The following is a 21,764-nucleotide window of genomic DNA, read 5'->3' as shown; positions in this document are numbered from 1 at the left end:
CGTGGAAAAGGGCCTTCGCTCCGCGCTGTGATGCCATAGGGGCGCGACGGCGCGGAGGCGGGACCGGCGGAAAGGGTGCGCTGTCTGTGGGTTCACGCCGCTCCCGGGCCGCCTTCCTCACCTGCCCCGCCTGCCCCGGGGGCCGTCCGCGTCCGCCCCCGCTCTGCCCGCCGGGATCGCAGGGCTGCGGCGCCGCGAACGATGCTCAGCGGGGGCGCCCCGGGCCGGCCCGGCTGCGGTGCCGCGTGCTGAGCGCTGAGCGGGGCGGCCGCCGCTGCCGCCCTTGCCTTCCACTCCCTGCCCTTCCCTTCCTGCCGCTGCCGCGACCCCTGCGCCCCTCTCCCGCCGCCCGCCCGAGCGCCCGCGGGACGTGCGGGGAGCGGGCGCGCCGGGCGGCTCCCGCAGGGCGCCTTTGTCTCCGTGTCCGCCACTGCAGAGGCGACAGCGCTCCATCCCCGGGGCCGAGGACAGCCCCGGCCACCTTCCGTGCCTGGCTTTTTTTTTTTTTTTTTTTTAAATCCGTTTTTCCTGTATGCTCAAAGACACTTAGGATTTTTTTTTTATCACTAGTATTATTTCCTCCACGTTTAAGCGTCGGCATTGCATGCAGTAGTCAAGATGGATAAGAAATCATTTGAAACCGTGCTGGATGAAATTAGGAAGGTAAATTCTCGTTTGGTGTGTTAGTTTAATCATTTGGTGATGGACTGTAAACTCCATCACCAGAAGTAATGGCTACAAATTGAAAGGGGGAGGGACATTTAGATAAGATATTGACAAGAAATTCTTTGCTGTGAAGGTGGTGAGGCAGTGGAACAGGTTGCCCAAGGAGGCTATGGGTGCCCCAATCCCTGCAGTGTTCAAGGCCAGGTTGGATAAGGCCTTGGGCAGCCCTATCTAGTGGGAGGTGTCCCTGCTCATAGCAGGGTGCTTGGGACTAGGTGATCTGGAGCCTCCATTTGAAATAAGCACTTGGATAAGGTTACTGCAGCATTTTCACTTTCAAGGATGATGCGGAAGAAAAACAAAGTAGCCAAGCGTGTCTTATTTGGGGAGAAGGGCTGCGTTTGCTTGGCCTGTCTGGAGACAGTGCGAAGTACCCACCTTTAAACGCTGGTTTAGGAGGTACAATGCACGAGTAGGACGTGAGAACACTGATTTCTGAGCTGCACTCTGTTGTCCTTATTGTCTTCCACAGCTCGGGAATGTGTGTGCACATCTTCCTCTGGGATGCGAATCCTGCGTTTTGATGCGTGCTCTGAGCTGTGCTACTGCATCTCTCGTTTAAAAACTCTCTGAGCAAAATACTGCTGCTTGTGGGGAGCAGGGATACAAACCTGGGTTTCCTCGTGTCTGGCAGGGCTCTGGTTTCTCTCTGCACAGGTGTCTGCTTTTAACAGGAAAGCTCGAGGTTACTAGTTGACACACTTCCCGAATGCTAGGAGAAAAATGGAGAGAGAAAAAACCAGAACGTTTGAGATTAATGTTTCTTGTTTTGCCTGGAAGGCAGAAGCCTATGAGGATGTATTTTGTTGCAGTTAAGCAGAGGTTATTTAAGTGTCACAGTAAAACAGCTTACCTGCAGAAGCTGTCTTGATGTGACAATGAAGGGCTTGTTTCACATGATATTTCCTTATGGCAGAATAGCGATCCATAGCATTTTTGTATTGAGTTTTTTGTTCTATTGATTTGTCAAGGAGAGGTGAATTTCTTTTATTTGGACTCGGGTACTGGAGTTGAGTTTCAGTTCAGTTTCTCTTTGGAATGAGGCAGTGATGGCTGCAATTACAATATTATTCTTTTACAACATATTGATGTATAAAACCATATTGAGGTATAAAACTGTTAACAGAAGCCCCCGAGGTGTCTTTCTTATCACAACTACATTTGTGCATAACGTCATGGTCATAAAGTCTCCTTTATAAAACAGCTAAAAACATGACAGTCTGTGATATTTCAGGGTGTGGACTTCTCTCCCAGTTTATGAATTTCTGTGGAAAATCTGGGAACCACAAGGAAAAATCACATGAATGCTATCTTTGATGATTGATGGTAGGAGGGGGTAATGTTTCACTTATATTACTGCAGTGCAGTCATTCAGAATACGCTTAGTGATTACTAAAGACTTCAGACAAAATAGTTTAGACGTGTGATTTTAGGCAATTATGTTTCCTCTATGCTATCTGCCTGTATTCCTGTATTCCAACTTGATGTTGATCTAAGGATCACAGCTGTGCTGTGTTAATAATAGTTCTGCTGTTGTGATATAACATTCCTTGTCCAAATGGTGATCTTGTGTCTTTGTTGCTATATTTTTGTTTAAGCTTCATTTCTAGCTCTGAGGTAGAACTTTCTTTATTATGTGATTTACAAGTTGTTTGTGTTGGCATGTTCCATTTTCAGTCCTATAGTTAGCAGGAACAATTATTTAAATGTCTTCATGTGTAGCTTACTTATGTTTTTTCCTGTGTGTATTTACAAGCACTAGATATATAAACTTTGAGGGTTTTGTTTGTTTGTTTCTTCCATAAATATGCATAGCAGTGCATTCTATTTGTACTTTTGTTATAAAGTCATCCAATTGTTTATTTAAGAAGGAAAAATAACATTTGTTTTGGTAAAAAAAGACATACCCTGCTTTTTTCCAAAATGCATGAGAAGGAGGAAAAAATGAGCATGAAGACAGAAATTTGTTCTCTCCCGTGGCTTCAGTATGGTAGTGTTTGTGTCTTAATGAGGTAGAGAAAGGAAAAGGGTTGACTCAAACAGTATCCAAGTGAGTTTCTGTGCACTCATTCACAGTCAGGCTGCAGTGGTGGAGACCTTCGTGTCTGTGTGGAGGGACAGGAACTAAAAAGCAAGGGGAAGGGGTAGATTCTAGGGCTATTAGGAGGAAGATAGAAGTGGGTGTGTGGGTAAAGCTAAAGGTGGTTTGAGAACACATAAGATTTGCATTAGAGGGGGGACTTGGAAACTGTGGAAGAGAGGTATTTTCACCTGCTTGGGGCAGGAATTCAGCTGTTAGCTGTCTTCTTTACATTTTGCACCTGTCGCAGGGTACAGGGGAAGGAGGAAGTCCTGGCTGTTAGACAGCTCACCAACTTGCTACAAAAGTCAAAAAGTCAAAAGGCCAATGCTGCATTAAAGTCCTGTGCAAACAGAAATTGTTTGGTATGACTGCAAGTTAAAATGCATAAGGATAATAATAAGACAGTTTCCACCTATGGACCAGGCTTTGTTGTGTATTTCATTCTGTCTGCATAGGCTCATTATCCAATTTCTTCATAAATTCGCCCAAAATAGCTTGTCAGTTAGTTTAAGGAGCCATGCAAAGAGATTGCCTGAATAATCAACTGTATTATCATGTTTGACTTAAAGTTGATGTAAATCATTGGAGCAAAAAGAAGAGTGGTGATGGTCTCTCAGGACAGTTATAAGCAACAAAAAAAAAATCAAAATCACATAAAAAAATGAGTATTTTAAAACAGAAGAATTAAATCACACCTTCCTGCTTTTCACTGTTCTCAGTTACCTAAGAAATACACTGTTACTTCAAATTGCTGCAGTGTAATTGATACAAATGTCACTTTGTAGGGGTAGATTTTAGATTAATAGATTAGCAGATGGTTGTGCTATAATTATACTTTTTGAGTCACTAATTATGCATCCTTTTTTTCTATATCTTTTAGGCTGTACTGACTGAGTACAAATTAAAAGCTATTGAATATGTTCATGGATACTTTTCCAGTGAACAGGTAAAGTCAGCATGGTTATGGGTTTAATGGGAACTATGGTTTTTGTGTATTCAGTAATACAAATTGATTGTCTCCAGTCATACTGAGGGTGATCATATTAGCTTTTCATATTTATTACCTGAGGTGACTTAATTCCTTATTATTGTAGCAGCATGACACCATTAAAAAGAGTTCCAAGTTGCTTTGTCATCAAAATCACTACATTTTCTTTCTTACTGTGTCTGGAAAATGGTATGTATTTATCATAATGGTGGAATTAAAGATGGTTTGCATGTATTGTCTAAATAGAGATGTAGTAGTAATGTATAATATGAAAATATGTAGATTTTTTTTTCCTCTTTCTTTTTCTGCTGTTGGTGTATGTTTGGGAATATGCTGTTTGGGATCCTGATTGCTGATAAGCTTTTTCAGAGATACTTAATTTTTTTAAAAAAATTATTCTAATACAGCGATATTGTTATGCATATATGCAAATACATTTTGAAAAGTAAGTATTTTAAATATTTCCATGGAAAATCTTCGTCTCATAAAATAGAATTTTTAGGTGCCTACTTAGAAATAAGAAAGTTTAGATGCTGGTAGGCACTGACAATCAGATGTCACAGACAAATGTTTTTTTAGCAGTATACCAGTGTGCTACAAAAGTGGAAAGGTCATATTGATGCTGTTAAAATACATTTTTAATATATCTGAAAGATTAATTGAAGGCCTTACTCTGTTGCAGGTTGTTGAATTACTGAGATACTTCTCCTGGGCAGAACCACAGCTTAAGGCAATAAAGGCTTTACAACATGTAAGTTCTTTTGACGTGATCTTGTGGAATAAATTTGCTCTCTTAATATAATTTTAATTTTATGACACCTACTTTTCAATTGATGAGTCAATATACCCTTAAAAAATCTTCAAAGTTGCTTCTTCATCTCCTTTGGTGGTATCAAGCTATGAAATGTCATACTTCTAATTGGGGTATCTTTTGTGACTAAAGTGACTTTTACTTTCCTGTGTATCACAGGAAGAGATGTAACCCTTTGTAACTCTTGTTAACTCTCCTGATTTCTTTGCTTTTGGTGAGTGCTTTTTGGAGCTGCTTTTTCATAATTTAGCATGTAGAGTCTCCTTCCCATTGGAAGGGAGAGACTATTAAAAGTTTACTGAAATACACCATATGCCACTGTAACTGAATTGTATTCTGAGTTTAAAATAGTTGTACTGCTTTATTTTATACACCCGTTTTTCTTTCTTTCTTGTCAGAAAATAGTGGCAGTTCCAGCATCAAAAATGGTTAATATTCTCAACTGCTTCACATTCAGTAAAGATAAACTTATTGCCCTTGAAATCTTAGCTTCGTAAGTATCTCTTCTGCTGTGTTCCTTAACTTGTATTGGTTTAGCTCATGGTTGAGGATATAAAACTTTAGATACTCCTAGAAGGAAGCACTGTGCCTGGTTAAGGTAAAGCACAAATCCATTACTGATGGGGCTGTTTAAAAGAATAATTAGAAGCAGACATTTTAGAAGTAGACATAAGACTGAGAGAATTGGGTTTGTTCAGCCTGAATTGAATTGGGATGACCTAATTGCAGCAGAACCTGAAGGGAGCCTGCGAGAGCTGTAGTGACAGAACAAAGGGAATGGCTTCACACTGAAAGAGAGTAGGTTTAAAATGGATTTTAGGAAAAAATTCTTTACTATGAGGGCTGTGAGGCACTGGCACAGGTTGCCCAGAGAAGTTGTGGATGCCCCATCCCTGGAAGTATTTAAGGCCAGGCTGGATGGGGCTCTGAGCAGCCTGGTCTAGTAAAAGGTGCCTCTGCTCACTTGAAGGAGCTTTGGAGCTAGATGCTATTTAAGGTCCTTTCAACCAATGATTCTGTGATTGTGGAAAATTCCATAGTTCATTTGAGTCTTGCTGCTATGTGGGCTTTTGCCTGCTGGAAGACTGCCACTTTGGCAGTGATTTTACTGTGGTCTTCAAATGCTGTAGAGAGCAAAGAGGGCCTTAAGTTTATTTCTCTGCTCACTGAAATCTGGAAGACTTGAGACTGGGAAATTCTGGGAATTGACCCTTTTCTGAAAAGTCCTCTAAATACTACGTATGTAGAAATGAGTTAAGTAAATGGATCTCTTAAGCTGACAAATCTACTGTCTATAAAATATATATAGATATTCTAAATTTATATTTACAGAGAAAGTTCGGGTTTTCCTGGTGAGCAGAGCTGCTTCAAAGGATCTATTAGAAATATTTAAAATGGAAATTTTCTGCTTGGTTCAGCGCATTTATTTTATAAAGTATTGTTCTTTTTTGGGTTGTTTGGGGGTTTTTTGCTTTAAGCGTGTCTGTCTTCCCTGTGAATGCTGTATTACAGCCTGCTTGAACTTCCTGGGGCATATAAAGTCATGATACAAATATCCATAAAACAATTAAGACTGAGGATACAGACATGATTTTGCTTTTAGAGTTGAGCTTAAGGAAGCCATGTCAATGCTCCTAGTCTATTTCAGACCAAAACAACACAGGGTAACCAAAGGAAAGTTAGTGTCACATGAGATTGACCTGTGATGAGACTGGAGCTCTTGGACTCTTCAGCTGTTGCATTTCAGGTGATGTGGGGGTAAAGCACAGTAACTTCCTTAGATGTTAGATTTCTACAGTAAAAGAGCAAAATAAGGGAGTCATGATTACAAATCCTAACCCAAATCTATGTTCTGCTTACTTTGTTAATCAGGAATAGTGAACAAAGCTGAAAGCTCATTCACATTTTAATACTGTTCTTTGAGGTGTTTTTCATGTCTTCATTCAATTTTCTGCTGATTTCATTTCTATCTAATATCCTCCTTTGAGGAGTCCCCCTTTTTGGTGCTATGTTGTATTTCCAGTAGTTTGGATGGCACAGGTAATATTTGGCAGTGAAGTGCTAGTAAAAAATGGGTCAGAATTTTGAAAAAGGTGGTAGAAGCAGGCATTGGTCTCCTTGTAGTCACATATTTTGTTCTCTGTGGTGTGTCTAGTGTTGTTTTGGGGAGAAGAGAGGAGGAGTATCTTTTGTAACTATATGAAGGCTTTTCACATCTCTCTTAAGTTCTAAGGCAGAACTTAGAGAGATTTACCAGGAATTATCTTTTTCATTCTGAAGTAAATTAAATGAAAACTTGTTTTTCTTCCAGACTGGCAAGAAACAGTGGCAAATTGAGTAGCTGCTGTTTTTTTGCTGTGCTAGGAATTGTGTTTTAGTAGTAATTAAAGCTTTCTAATGAACCGTTGTGATACAAAATTCATTTTTTCAACATAGTTATTTTTGCAATAAAGATTAGCCATTGTCACCCATTGTTCTGTATTGATATTTAGTTCTAACACCATGTTTTACTCACAGCCCATATTTAAGCCTGGTATTTTTACTTTAATAACAATAATAGCAATATGATTTGATCTAATTATGATATTTTTAATGTACTTTTGGGTAGTGGCTAACTAAGTGTGGGTCACTTTTCAGTGGTGCATTGTTTCAACTTATGCAAATGGAATTTCAGTAATTGTCAGTGTCTTTACAGCAACATTGTTGATGCTCAGAATTATCGCCTTATTGAAGATCTGTTCAGAATTAATATGTCAGAGAAGAAAAGATGCAGAAGAATTCTCGAACAGGTAGTCAAGATAAACTAATATCCTTGGTTCTGTTAGGATTCCGATTGCATCCTTGTGGTCATTGTGGGGGCAGGGCTTAGCAGGAGGGCTTCTGGGAGCTTCTGGTGGAAGACAAGCTGAAACAAGCAACTGTAAAAAGATAAGAGCATGTGCAACAAAAGGAGAAGTTCTAGTCAGGCATATGGAACATATGGAGAAAGGGACACAGAATTGCAGCTAGTGCTGGAGGAAACAGTTTGTGTTTGTTTTAGAGAACACTAAGTGCTTAAGCCCAAGTTCAGTATAAGCAGAGGTGGACTTTGGCAGAAGTTTGCACTGTTTGGATTATTTGGAGTAAGACTTGAGACACTGACTTCAGTTGTTTCATGTAGGTTGAGTCTTGCAGTCTTAATGTCATGAAATATTAACTAATTTATTTAGAGCATTGAATTTGATAGCAAATAATGTTCTTTCTTGATTATTTTGCAGGCTTCAAAAGCAGGTTGTAAGGCTCCTCATGCTATGATATCATCCTGTGGCATGATTCCTGGTAATCCTTATCCCAAGGGCAAACCCAGCCGCATAAATGGAATTTTCCCAGTAAGCATAATCCTGTGCTTTTGCTTTTCACAAATGAACACTTGATTTAAGATTCATTGTAGTATAACCAAACTCAGAATTCATATACATGGAAGGAGGAGTGGCATCAAAACCAAAGTGCATTTGTTGGGTTGGTTTGTTTGTTTGTCTTACTCTATTCCACATTTATAGGGAACTTGTATTGTTTTTATTTGCTCGTTCATTCTATGCTGCTTCAGGTAAAGATTAGTTCATAAATAAGACATTGTTCATATCAGGAAAACATTGTAAACTCCAGCAGTATTTGGCAGAATCAGGAGAGGTGTCAAAAGGCTTCCTGGTAGGTTGATAAGGTGACCTAATGGGGTCACTACAGTACCACTGCTAATCTTAGTGTGGCTCTTAAGCATGTTAAGCATTTCCTGTAAACACTTAAGGGACAGCAAAATTAACTGGAATTAATGTTATCATATCCACAAGTAAAAACACAGAATTCCATCATCAACATGCCTTGTTTAAAATGCCTCTCTTTACAAAAGCTCCATGTTACAAACCAAGCTATTGGAATGCTCTTACTCATTACTTTACAAGCCTAAAACAGTTGGTTGTGTGTACGGACACATATTGAGAAAGTAAGGAAATTGTAGCCTTAAAAATATTCCAGGCTGGAGCTTTTCAGCTCTGTTCCCAGCCGATAAGCTGGTCCAGCTCAAGGCTAGGGAGAATTTCTCCCAGGGTGATAATTTGGTCAAAATAAAAAGGAATTAAAAACAAGATACAACACCTGTTGTGGTGTGTGACCAGGCCCTGGGAATGGGGTGTCTTCTCTCTAAACCAATTACTTTTTCTCTACTCTTGGAATTGTGAGTCATGCTGTAAAATCAAGTGTGTTTCTGAACAAACTTGTCTTTTTATTTCTTTCTTTCGTCATGAAAGATGACCATGTAGCTGTGCATCTTATTTCTGCCGCACTTCAAGGGTTAAAACCCCTTTCCACAGCTAGAGTTGTGTTTTTTTTCTTTTTCCCGACAAACATGATTATTTTCAGAATGTTCAAAAACTCAAATGTAGTTCAGAAAAAAATAACATATGGCAAAATTGTACAGCAAGGTTTGCTTCTAAATTAATGCTTGGTTTTATTATCTTTTGTTTCAGGGAACCCCTATCAAAAAGGACACAGAAGAATGTACTAATGAAGGAAAGGGAATAGCAGCCCGTATACTTGGACCATCCAAACCAGTATGTCTAAAAAAATTAATAAATAAATGAAACTTAAAAAAACCTAGAAACAACCACCAGCCAACTCAACACGGCTTTGTTATAAAATGCTGTTATGTTGCAAGACGACTGTGGAGCAGCAATTTAATTGAAGCTAAATTTCTGTATTGAATATGAGCTAGTATTTTTTTTAACTTGAAGAAGCTCTAGTTTTTATCTGTAGAGGGGGATGATTCTCTACTGGATATAATTGATGTGCATTTGAAGACAGAATTTAAATTACAGTAGCAGAAGAGAAAGCATTTTTAGTAGTCCATCATGAGCTGCTCTCTGAGGATTTCTCACATGAACACAGAAAATGCCTCCATCTTTGACACTTGAGTTACAGCAGTGCCTTAGAGGTTCTTGTTTCTTGACAGCACAGCTGATGTGCATTTCAAAATTTTTAAGCATGTGGGACAAACTTCCTGCTACTACTCTGTGAACCTCTTACTACTTTGAAGTATTGTCCAAATGTTTCATTATCACTTCTATTATGAGATATTTCCCATAAAGCTGTAATATTTTAAAGGAATAGGTACCTTCACAAATATTTGCTAGTTTTAAATATGCTGAACCTTTAAAATGAGGAGTCAGTCCAAGACTGCGGAGTGTGAGAACTGCAAGGCAGAATGGAGCTCCCTTTCTCTCCTGTGCTCAGTTTTCTATTAAAATCTAAAAGTATACTAGTGATGTTTGTTTCACTCATTTCAGAGTGAAATACTTGCAGTCACTGTGGATATTATGAAAAAATTTCATATCACATATATATGTAGTGAAGAATGCCTGTCTGTAGCAATATCTGAATGTTAGCTTTTTGTCTGAGAAATGTTAGGTAATGCTTTCACTATTGCTTTTTCCATTTTTTTTTTTTTTGTTTATGTAGGCTCCATCAACGTACAATCCACACAAACCAGTTCCATACCCCATCCCACCATGTCGGCCACATGCAACTATTGCACCAAGTAAGGTTTCTATGTGTTCTAGCTTGATGCTATTGTTCATGCACTTGCCTTTTAAGTAATGTGTCAAGTATCGGTTTCTCTGACCATGGTCATATCTGAAATTGGCTTCTGCTCCCTGAGCATGCTCTGGATACTGGTTTCTACCTTTTCTTTCATGACAGCAGAATTGATAAAAAGAGGAATATATTGATTTCTTTTTTACAACATCCATAAGAAAAATTCACAAACCTGTTCTGATGACAAAATATTTAAATTACAGGAGGAATTGTGCATGTTAGACAAGACAAGGGTTTTGGCTTTATTTTAACTTTGGCCAGGGCTTGGGCTTTGCCTTGACAAGTCTGACTTGTTGCTGTAGAACCTAACTTGGGATATGGTCAGCCATGGCCCTGAATTGGGTGGGATTATGTAGGAGTTTGCTGAAGGGCTGTAATCTGTTTCTCAGCTGCCTTCAGCTTTACCTTCTCTCCATCATAATGCAGAGTAAACAGTTTCCTAAAAGAAAAGTAGATTTCAGTCTCGGGAAATAGTGATTGCCTTTTCCTGACACTGCTCTCTTTCTAGCCTAGTGCCTTAGGTAAGATTGAGCCTTTATTCATAAGCTCCTCTCTTTGCCACTGCATCAATTGTTAGACTTAAGACATTTTTGGAAGGGAGCAAGGCAATTGCCCTTTCTTAGGAAGAAAGCTTACAATATTTAAAGAAGTCAGATTCAGGTCTGGCAGCTGAAAGCCTTTTCGCATCTTGAAATTCTGTACTGCAAAACAAGGAGTGCTCTGGTTAGGACACTTGCTTTTCACTGATGTTGGGGATTTCAGGGAGTTGATAAGAAAGTGAAGCAGAACTCTTAGCAAGCATATTGAAGGCTGAGTCATCTGCAAGTCTTTTTATAGCCATTTTAGAAAATGGGCACTACTAGTGGCTGAACTAAGACTGATTGATTATTTATGCTCAGGAAATGACTTCTTCCCAAGAAACTGTACAGGAAACACAGGAAACTTGCAGACTAACTCAAATTTATATTGAATAAATCCTATCCAAAGTATCTTAAAGCCCAAAATTATTTGGTCTGTGGCACAATAGTTTTAGGACATGAAAGAGCTTTTGAGGTTTCAGGGCCTTACTAGGCTGCAGCATGTTTTTTAAGAAAGTTCTTGTGACAACAGAACTCATAACTGGTGAAATTATATATATATATGTATGTGTGTTTAATGAGATTACAGATGCTGACCTGAAACTATTTAATGTAATTGTTTTCAGTCAGTGGTTAGAACAATGAATTGTTTTCTGCCTCATGAACATTTCCTTCCTGAGTGGTGCAGTGATTGTTAGTTGCTTTTCTGATTTTCAGGCAAGAGTTGTGCAAGACATCTTAACATCAGGTGGAATTACTATGAAAGTATGAAATCAGGAATATGACAAAGGAGTGCACTTTCAGTATTGTTCAAGTGCTACCTTTTCCCATGAAGCCCAAGTTCTTTTACTCTTAAACTATTAATTCAGGCCACTGTGAAATGTATGTGTGTTCCTGCAATTTAAATTCAGATTTTTCATCAGAACTATATACCACAGCAATACAACAGTTTGAGCTGCTCCAAAAAATAATGGGGGGGAAATAAAGGTATATTTAATATGTTAATTGCGGTGAGAATTTTATATTAAAATACTTTGCTAACCCACTTGAATTTCTTAACATTTAAAGAAATGCTGAAGAAGGAGTTGAAACAGCCTTTAAATTAGGAATAGGAAAGGAACCAATGATGCTGCAGACACTCTGTATCACTCCTCCCCTTTGAGTTTTTTCAGGCAAAATGGAACTGAAGGGAATTGAAACCTGACTTTTTCAGGCTCTCTTAAGAGAATTGCCCTTAGTAAAATTTGGATCACAATGCATGCCATTCGGGCAGACATTGGCAAAAGCCAACATCCAGCCTGTATAATTAACCTGTCTAGCTTTTTGATGAAGGAATGTCTTACAGTCTTGAAAATATTCTTTGAAAGGAGAGGATGCTTACTGGTTCATCTGGATACAGGTTCTTCTGACAATAGGAATGTGTATTGCCTTTGTTATTTTGTTTTTTTTATTTGTTATTTTAGGTGCTTACAACAATGCTGGCTTAGTTCCAATGGCCAATGTCATAGCTCCAGGCTTACCAGCTCCTCCACCATACACTGCTAATCAAGTGGTATCAGGTAAAGCATGCATATCTTTAAAAATATTCATGCTATTTTTCCTGGTTCGTTGCTGGGAGTGGATAATTCACTGCTGGAGTTTCATTTGCCTTTCAATAACTAGCTGTTGTTCTCTGTTTAGAAAATGAGGACCTTTCCACCCAGGCAAAACCTTCCCAAAATCAAGGTAAATCGCAAATCCACAGGGGAATTTTTCTGTTGATTGTATCTTCGTTATTTGTTCTGAAAATGTTAACTACTTGTTTAGTGGGATCTTCATAAGCTTCTAAGTATGCAGCCACTAAGTATGTGGAATGGAGTCTCTTGAGAGTAGAGAAAAAAAAATCATCAGACATTTGTACTTAGAAGCATTGAAACATTAAAATTCATTCTTTTGTGTTAGCTTATCAAAGTTTTTTATATTCTTCATTATGTAAGTATGTGAGAAATCATGCTAAAAACTAAATCAGAATACCCTTTGCAATGTCATGCACTTAAATACTTCAGTAAGTCTTTGCAATTTTTAAAACTCTGGACATCTATTGGAAAACTCATTGACATTTTAATTTCATAGATCAGTTGCAATAAGAAGGTAGGAATACAGCAGAGATTTAGAGATTTTTGAATGTCTTATCCTGGAGTGTTATATCCAGTTATGTCTACCTGCACTTTTCGTCTTGCCCTGTAAGATCCTGTTCTTTGTACCAAGACAGTTGTGCATTTTTTATTGTTATTATTTGTGTAGTGCTTTGTACACTTAGTACAAAGCATAATAATAAATCCCATTAGGAACGACATATAAAAATTCATTGGTAACACTTTATTAGATTTGACAAATACAAACTAAGAATTTACTGACCATTGAGTCAGACATATTAACAAGTACTGCAAATAGATAAAATGACTGTGATAAGTTTAGCTACTGTAAATATTCCTAGGGCCCAAGAAAAAATTACGTTTTGTCTTTCCTTCTCTATGTCCAGGGATGGTTCTACAGAAATAAGAATCACTTCATTCTTATGTACACCTCTTTAAGTGTGCATGTATTTTTACAAAGTTAGTTCATACAGCTAAATGAATACAGTGTAAGGAATGAAATAGTCTCTTAGGAAGAAAAGTTCAGTAACAACTCTAGGTTCTGGTACAGGTGTTATTTCATTAGTGATTATCTTGTCTGTCAGGATTAAGTAACTGTGATCTTGAGGAGAGTCTTTAGCTTGGAAATAGAATGAGAAAAGAGCAGAATCCAGAGCTGGGCAGTCTGGGGTGTTTTTGAAAAGAGTATGTAGAAGGAAATAGGTTTTTTTTGAAGATCTGCTCATTTTAGAGTTTCAACATACACAAAATGGAAAGTTTGTCATACTAACTTGGGTCGAAAATTTTAAATAATAATTTTCTGGATTTGTGTGTAGAATTATATGTAGAAATCAGGCAAGAGAGACATGTAGGCTGCTAGAGAGTTATGGGTGGTGAGTTTGACTGGTTGGATGAGTGTCTCGCTTACATTTGAACAGATTATTCCAAAAGTAAAATAAAGCACAAGAGTTATTTGAGAAGGATGATATATTAACATATTCATGTTCCACAGGAAACTAGAGGCAGGCATATCGAGACTCTTGACATGCCAGTGTTCATAAATGCAGCTCCTTTCCATTAACCTCCACCTTCCCATCCACAATGTGCCTGCCTGTTTTCCTGCAGCTTGACTGATGTCTCTAACTTACTTTGTAGGATTGACACAAGCTGATACTTTTAGTAGCAGGTGCTTGCCTTTACTACAGACACCTGACTAAAGACTCCTATAAATACTTGTTGATCAAGTGCCAATGTTAGTTTAATACTGTAGTGTGATACATAAATTTAAAAGTGTACCTTCTTAGAATCAAAATCTGAAGGAAGCACAGTGAAGAGAATGACCTGATTTTGAAGGAAAGAAAACTACCAGCACCTGAAATCAGCTTTCTTCAGTTGTTGCCTAAACTTCTCTGAAATCAGGATACATTGAATTAACTGGTTCTGAAGGAAATTCTGACCTTCAGTGAGAGTGGATGCAGAGGAGCCCAGGTGATCTGATGCTGGTGGAATATTAGATCCGGTTTGGGTACTGCCAAATGTTAGGGACCAGAGGGAGGGTGTTTACCTTTATCACTAAGATGTTCTTACAGAGTGTATTTGAGTTTCTAACTGTTTTGCATGAGATCATGAAGAGGTAGCAGGTGTCACAGAGTGTTTTAAAGAGGAGTGTTAGCCCACATGGTGTACGATTTGTGTGATGTGTTTGTGTGTACCTTTTTGGTTTGTTTTCATAGGCCCCACTGTTCCTTGTTTATATGTAGACATTGTGTGTTAGCTATTGCCTGTGTATCATATTTTGAAATGCTGTATAAAATGTTTTTGTGTTAATTTCAAACATTTCTGACAGTTTCAAGTATTCTTACTGGTTTTGTTTCTTTGCAGCTTTTTCTGCACAAGCGAATCAGCTCTTTACTCCTCATGGTTCTAATCCTTCAACACCTGCTGCTACTCCAGTCCCTACCCCATCACCTGTCAAGGCAATAAGCCATCCATTAGCACCTGCAACTCCACTCATCTCTGGGATGAACATGCCTACTACCCCTGTCCTTCCTGTTTTCCCTGGACAGGTCTCCTCTTCCATCCATACATCTCAGCCATCCACCCCAACCCCTACTGTCATCAAATCCCTTTCATTGCCTGGTGTTCCTGTCACATCTGTTCACAGTGCAACCTCTACCCCTATCCCCTCAGTTTTCTCTGGGCTGGCTTCTATCCCTGCTGCTATGCCTGCTCCACAAGGTTCTTCCACTCCATGTGCCACACCTGCACCCACTGAAGCTTTTGCATCTGCTGCTACTCCATTTACTGGCCTCCCGTTCTCTGCAACCTCTTCAGTTGCTTCTGCTAATAATCCTGCTCCATTGTCATCAGTCTTTGCTGGCCTCCCTTTGTCCTTGCCACCCAATGCCCAGGGGATTTCTAGTCCTGTTCCATCTACGATTGCTAATTCTCCTGCCACTACCATTCCTGGCTCGCTTAGCTTGCCTAACCCAATTTTATCTGTCTTAAAGGGATTTCTGACATCAAATGACACTTCATTAATCAATTCATCTGCTTTACCTTCTGCTGTGACAAGTGAGCTTGCTTCTTTATCTGCTCTTGCTAATCAAAGCTCTGACCCTCCCACTTCCTCTGTCAACAAATGTTACACTCCATCAGCCACCCCGAACACACAGCGTTCCTCTACACCTGGGCTGGCTATTTTTCCAGGTCTTCCATCCCCATCTGTGGCCAATTCTAGTTCCACTCCTCCCACATTGCCTGCACAATCACCTTTAACCACTTCGCCATCGATTATGCCAGTCAACTGTGGCTCATCAGCCTCCCTCTTGCATGGCACAAGTCCTACTAATCCCGACCAGCAGCTGTCATCAGCCCCAGCTGTCACAAGTATCCCAGTACTGGTCAAAACAGAACCCATGAGTCCTACCCTGTCGGCCTTCAAAGGTCCTTCCCATTCAGCCAGCCCTTCTCATGGCACTCTGGGACTGTCAGGGCTCGGGCGTGCTTACACCTCAGCAGCTTCAGTGCCCGTCAGCTTACCCAGTTCCCTGAATCCAGCACTCTCAGGGCTCTCCTCTTTGAGTGCTCCTCTGAACAACTCCAGTTCTCTGGCTTCCATTTCCCTCGCCCCACATGGCTCCTCTGCTCCCATTGCCCCCGTGTTCAATGGACTTCCTCCTTTCACGTCTCTAACCAGTAACTTTGCTTTTACTGGTAACCCAGCGCTGACCCCTCCCGTCACTCTCCCAGGGTCTCTGTTGGCCACTGCGGCTACAAGCGCTTCAGCCGTGTCCGCCCCCCATGTGAGTTCCACTGCCGCCGTACTCTCAGGACTCGCCGCCTCCGCAACAGTCTCCGCTCCACCCTTCTCGCTTAACTTGTCCAGTGCTGTCCCTTCCCTTTTTTCCGTTGCCCAGGGACCTCTGGGATCATCAAACCCATCCTTCCCTGGTTTTCCTGTCTCTAACACACCCTCTGTCACTCCTGCTCTCCCTTCTTTCCCTGGCCTCCAGGCATCTTCTGCAGTAGCAGCAGTTGCACCGTTGCCGGCAGCTGCCACAGCCCCATCTCCAGCCCCGGTCCTGCCAGGGTTTGCCTCGGCCTTTAGCTCAAACTTCAACTCTGCACTTGTGGCACAGGCTGGGTATGTTACCATTTCTGAAGGAGGTCAGAACTATTTGTTTTTCTCTTGAACAAAACACTGATTTTGTTTTAGGTGTGTAGACAATATTTTCACTCATAGTTACTAATTGCAGGTAATTTTTAAAGTTAGTTCACTACTAGATTTCTGCTTGTATTTAGAAGCTGATAGGGTAGTGACTAAATAGGTTGGCCTCAATAGTCCTTGTACAGTCTAATCCAGTGAGGTGCTCAGTGATTTTATTTCCCAGATGAGGATACTTGGCACCTCCTAGGCTTTTACAATAATGGATTCCACGTGGGCATCCATTGACACACAGGTTAATACTAGACAATATCTTAGATGTTTTAAGGAAGTAGTCCGCTTCAATCCTTGTCTGTGAAGGTTTTTTTTGTGTGCAAACTCGCAGCACAGTTGAGGTACAAAATATTTTGAGTCCCCATACGTGTGTTCCAGACAATCTTGGTTTGTGCATGTATGAATAATTTGTAGGTGGGTAAAGACTAGACTTCAGTTTAGGAATTCTGGCTTTCATGAGATTTAGAAAAAGAACTGCTTTTGTAATTTAAGTAGACATAAGCTTATAGAGAGGGAACCAGACTAAAACATGGTGCAGATGTTCCTAATAATAGCTTCATTTTGACATTCTTTCAGCTTGACTTCTGGACTACAGACACCAGGAAATGCAGTTTTTCCTGGTCTTTTATCTCTCCCTGGTATCCCTGGCTTTCCCCAAAGTGCTGCACAATCTTCCTTACAGGAGTTGCAGCACAGTGCAGCTGCACAGTCAGCGCTACTACAGGTAATGTGCCCATTTGTTAATACTCTTCTGCTTCCAGTGAACTCTTGAGCATGTACTTGCCTGTTAACTCCTTGGGATTAATTTGTCAGGAAATGATTAAAGCCCCTAAATTGTGTGAGAGCTGATTGCAAGGATGATGATATAAAACAGCTCATACTAACTTCTTACTCAAGGCCAGTGTACAATGCTTCATAAATGACATTAAAACATTATCTAAAACTCTTTGTAAAATGGGGAGAAGTAAAAGAAAGGATAATGCAAATTAATTTATTTGCTCAGTTTTTGTTTAATCTAATGAGCTGACCATACCATTCCAAAATTTGTGCTCAGTTCCAGTCTGACATTTGAATTTAGAGATTTCTGTGGACCGTTTGTTGTGAGTTATGTGCCTCTGCACATGTAATCAGATTGTCTTAAATTTGTGTCTGTTATGGTTGTGCCTTTCTCTTGATAGTTCCCACAAATAGAATTGTAATATAAGCTTGAAGTGGCTTTGGGTAATGTGTAATTTCATCATTTCTTGTCCATGAAACAGCTTGTTTCACCCATCAACCTACATAAGTTAACTGAAACTATCATCAGACTTTGTGTTTCTATGTTTAGCTTGTCTTTTGTTAAAAACAGCCTCTGTACAAATTCTTGTAAGAAATTTGTCCTTCTCTACATAATACTAAAAGAGAGAGTTGAGTGTCTTGACTTAATGTTTTCTCTCTTCTGTGACACATCAGTTGTTGAAATGGAGCATGTTCAGAGTGCAGCATATTGTCAAATATCTTCTGAATATCAGGGGATTGGAAGAAGCAAGTTACTTCATCTAGGCCATGCTACTTTTGCAGCTCAGGAGTCTATTTGTTCTGTGTATGCAGATTGCATTGAGGGAATATAATTGTTCTTATTTATAAGATCCAGTCACTAAAATTAACACTTATTTACTTCAGCAATGAAGGGAAGGAAAGTTCAGAGTCACTGAAATACTACAGCTCCTGATTAAGCTGTGCCTTCCAAATCAGCTGGTGCTTACTCCACTGGAAAGTAAATGCCATTAACACTTCTTTGTTTTTCTCCTTCATCCAACTGCTTTTTTCACTCTGATATTTCAGAGCAATAGTTGCACTACAATTTAACATCTTTGTATGGATGCCTTGCTCATCTCTATTCTTTGCACACTTTAGATTATAATCCATTTGTTTTGGCTTGAGCAGGACTGGTATTGTGGCTGAAATTTTGCTTTATTTAGATTTTTATTTCCTTGTTTTTGTCGGTGCTGTTTCCTAACTTCTTATCTTCCTTAAAGGCGCATTCTGCTTCTGCTCTGGAGAACTATACAGCTCAGCCTGAAGGTTTTGCTAACTATCCATCAACTCCAGGAACACCATTTTCATTGCAGACAAGTCTGCCCCAGAGTGGATGGCAGTAAATACCAGGCATTTCTAAAGACTGCAGCGTTTGCTTGACAGAGCCTGATCCTATTCACTTTGAAGGCTGTCTCTGCGGTAGTGGGAGCATGGTCTAAGCTGGGGAAAGAAAGGGAAAACATAAGGGTAAACGTTTCCAGGAGGCTGTGTCAGATGTCAATTTGTGAATTCCATTCGATTTGATTCAGGGTCTGATCCTGTGAATTGCTGACCATCCTTGACTTTCCTTTAATTTTAAGAGTTCAAGGTTTGGTGTCTTACAGGATCAGGAATATTCAAACAGATGTTTGTGTAAATAGGGCAATTGACTGTCAAACTGAATAGGGAGACCAAGTATACTTAATAGTGTGAATAAGCACCTATCCTTCTGTTTTGTTTTGTATGGTATATGTGGTTAATATAGACTAAGATCTAGACTGAAACTAGACATTTAAAGCTGTAGACGACCTTTTGTCTAGAAGCACACTTCTTGTGTGTGCACAAATCAAGGTCAGTTTATGGTTTTTCAGATGTTTTCTTCCTATGTATGAGGATCTCCTGTTAGCATCAGCAGTATGTTAAGGAGAGGGTAGGTCAGAGGTATGTGGGGGTTTTCTTATGCTTCAAAATATTGTCATGGGCTGCTGAATTGAGTACTCCTTTGTCTGAACAAGAAAGCTAGAAATGATGCTGTACTGTATTTGGGTAGGAGTGGATTATGTTTTACTGGAGTATGGTTTAGCTAGCTGAGAATATGTCTTTCCAAAGTACATAAAAATATTTTAACTTGCCTCTATAATAACGTTCCATAATATTCTCCTTGCCCCCAGCACCCCTCTGAATGACATAATTGTACTGCGGATAGGCTGCCTATCTGGCACTTTTGACTGCAGACTTATGTGAATGTTTACAGACATGGGCCAAGTTCTTCTCTCCCTTATACTCAGAAGCAAACTGGTTCTCTATATGCTTTTCAACTATAAACTACAACTTGATGGTGCTTATCTTATCCTGTGAATATAAGTGGGAGCAGAATTTGGACCATGGATTTTTTTAGTATTTTTCCTTGGAAAACATACATGATTTTAAAGGCATATAACTAAATTAACTGTTACAATGCAGCATATAGAAAGGTCTTGCTTTGTTAGTGAAATTGAGTTGTGCACTCTTCTAATAATGTTAGTATCTGTGGCAATGTGTAACACATCATTGAATATCATCTGTTTAAGATATGGTCTTGATCATGGTCTAGAAACAGTAGAGATGAATGATATTCAATCATGTGATTAAATTAAAATGTAGAGATACTACACTGTAGAAATGTTCTGCACCTAGAGTTTTACTTTTTTAAAGATTGATTCTGCTGGGAGATGTTGCTAATGTATTTTCTTTCAAGATGTGAACAAACTTTTTTAGAACATTAATGGAAATTGCTGTATTGGTTTTTAACATAATTTTTTAAAATAAAAAGTTTACAGTCATGGCAAAAAGGCTTTGCTGACTATTTGCATATTTACCTAAAATATGAATGAATAAACTTGTTTTTACTAAGATACTTCTATTGCTTGATCTTGCTTATGCTGTTTCTTTTTGATGCAAAATTCTGTCCAAAATTATAAAAGTGACTTTCTAAGGAGTGACATTAGAAATATCCTATTTATTTTTTAGATTAAAAATTTAAATTCTTTGACATTTTAATAGTCAAAATTACATATTATGTTAAATATAAAAAAAAATATTATGTTCTTACATTTTTTTTATTTTGTGAAACCAGGTAAATTCTCATGATTCTCCACTCTGAACTGCTCTTAAAATTGGTATCTTTGATATTGATATCTTGACTTAAGAAATTTTAAAGAGGTCTCTACTATCTTGCAATTTACTATGCTTGTCATTCTTTCTGTAACTTGTTCTTTGTAGATTTTCAGATCAGTTGGAGAAAATAAAGATACAGGTATTTTACCAAGAACAAATTGGCTTTTCTCCCCTAGATGTGAATGTAAAGCAGTTCCAAGTCAGTTTTTGTAACCTTACTGAAGTGCTGAGTCTGACATTCTATTTTAATCCTAATTTCCCCATCAAGCAGTCAAAGTTTGAATTAGTTGCCCTGTAGTCAAATGTAAGTAGTACTGTTTAGACACAAAGTAAGCAATTTGTGCCTCTGTTTCTAAAAGTATGTGTTGAATGGTCATGGGGTATGGGGTCCCTGTCTGAGCACTGGACAACTCAGAGATGCCAAGAGACTCAAGCTTTGTTTATGCAAATGAAAACAGGTGAGAAGTAGTGAAATCCACTTCATTAAATTCTCTTCTCCTGAAGCAATGTAGTTACTGGGTGATGTCCAGCCACTTTACCAGAGAAGAGGTTTATGCTCCCATCAGTATTAGACAAGTGAATAGGTTAAGAAGGGTTCAGTTGTAAAGTTCTTATGTCTGGAATGGGCTCTCTGGTTCTTACTGAATCACACTGAGCTGGGTTTTGTTAATGGAACTCTCCAGTGGTTAGGATTAAAATTCAGTTTTTAAAATATTTCTCCTGACATAAAAATGTTTTTTATTAATTTTTTTCCTCTTCAGGAATAAAGTCTGTGTTCTGCATTGCAGCAAACTGCTGTGACCCAGCCTTGGAATTTCTGAAGGGAGTGATTTGTCCTGAGCTCTTTCATGCTTACTTGAGCACCATTTTTAGACAGCCAAGGAAATGTCTGCTCCTGAGGCAAACCACCTTAAACTGAGCCTGTGCCAGGAAAGGGCTCTTGCTGTATGACTTAATTCTTAATTAATTAATTAACTGATTTTTTTCACTGTTCAAGTTGCCTATTACTGCTGTTTTTTGTGTATTGACAGACTGCAAAGATGCGGTGTAGTGAAGTGTTCCTTGAAATAAAACCATTTTTGCAACAACTGAGAACATACTGGGGTTGTGTTTGCAAACAAGTTTCAGTGTTTCTTTCAAGTGCTTTAATTGCAGCTGCAGTGAATAGGAGAGAAACAGAGCAAT

At 39.1% G+C, this 21,764-nt stretch overlaps 1 protein-coding gene across 3 annotated transcripts; it reads left to right on the top strand.

Annotated features, from left to right (window-relative positions):
- The first annotated feature begins 480 nt into the window (after nt 1-480).
- PROSER1 (proline and serine rich 1) lies at nt 481-21,484 on the top strand. Of its 3 annotated transcripts, XM_088159603.1 has the most exons (14): nt 481-663; nt 3,690-3,755; nt 4,480-4,548; nt 5,007-5,101; nt 7,304-7,397; nt 7,866-7,976; nt 9,111-9,194; nt 10,099-10,177; nt 12,275-12,370; nt 12,492-12,536; nt 14,807-16,571; nt 17,223-17,370; nt 17,701-17,746; nt 18,665-18,805. In XM_088159603.1, the coding sequence occupies exons 1-13, from the start codon at nt 619-621 to the stop codon at nt 17,716-17,718; spliced, it is 2,715 nt and encodes a 904-aa protein (XP_088015729.1). In that variant the 5' UTR covers nt 481-618; the 3' UTR covers nt 17,719-17,746; nt 18,665-18,805. The 3 variants fall into 3 exon arrangements, with proteins under 3 accessions (XP_088015729.1, XP_014724373.2, XP_014724372.2); XM_014868887.2 differs by lacking the exons at nt 17,701-17,746; nt 18,665-18,805 and adding an exon at nt 21,341-21,484; XM_014868886.2 differs by lacking the exon at nt 17,701-17,746 and having other exon boundaries at nt 483-663; nt 18,665-20,319.
- The last annotated feature ends 280 nt before the right edge of the window (nt 21,485-21,764 follow it).

The sequence above is a fragment of the Sturnus vulgaris genome, chromosome 2 (genome assembly GCF_052056855.1).
Source record: "Sturnus vulgaris isolate bStuVul1 chromosome 2, bStuVul1.hap1, whole genome shotgun sequence".
Taxonomy (NCBI): domain Eukaryota; kingdom Metazoa; phylum Chordata; class Aves; order Passeriformes; family Sturnidae; genus Sturnus; species Sturnus vulgaris.
Note: the sequence above shows the minus strand (reverse complement) of the source record. Positions and strands in the feature narration are given on the sequence as shown.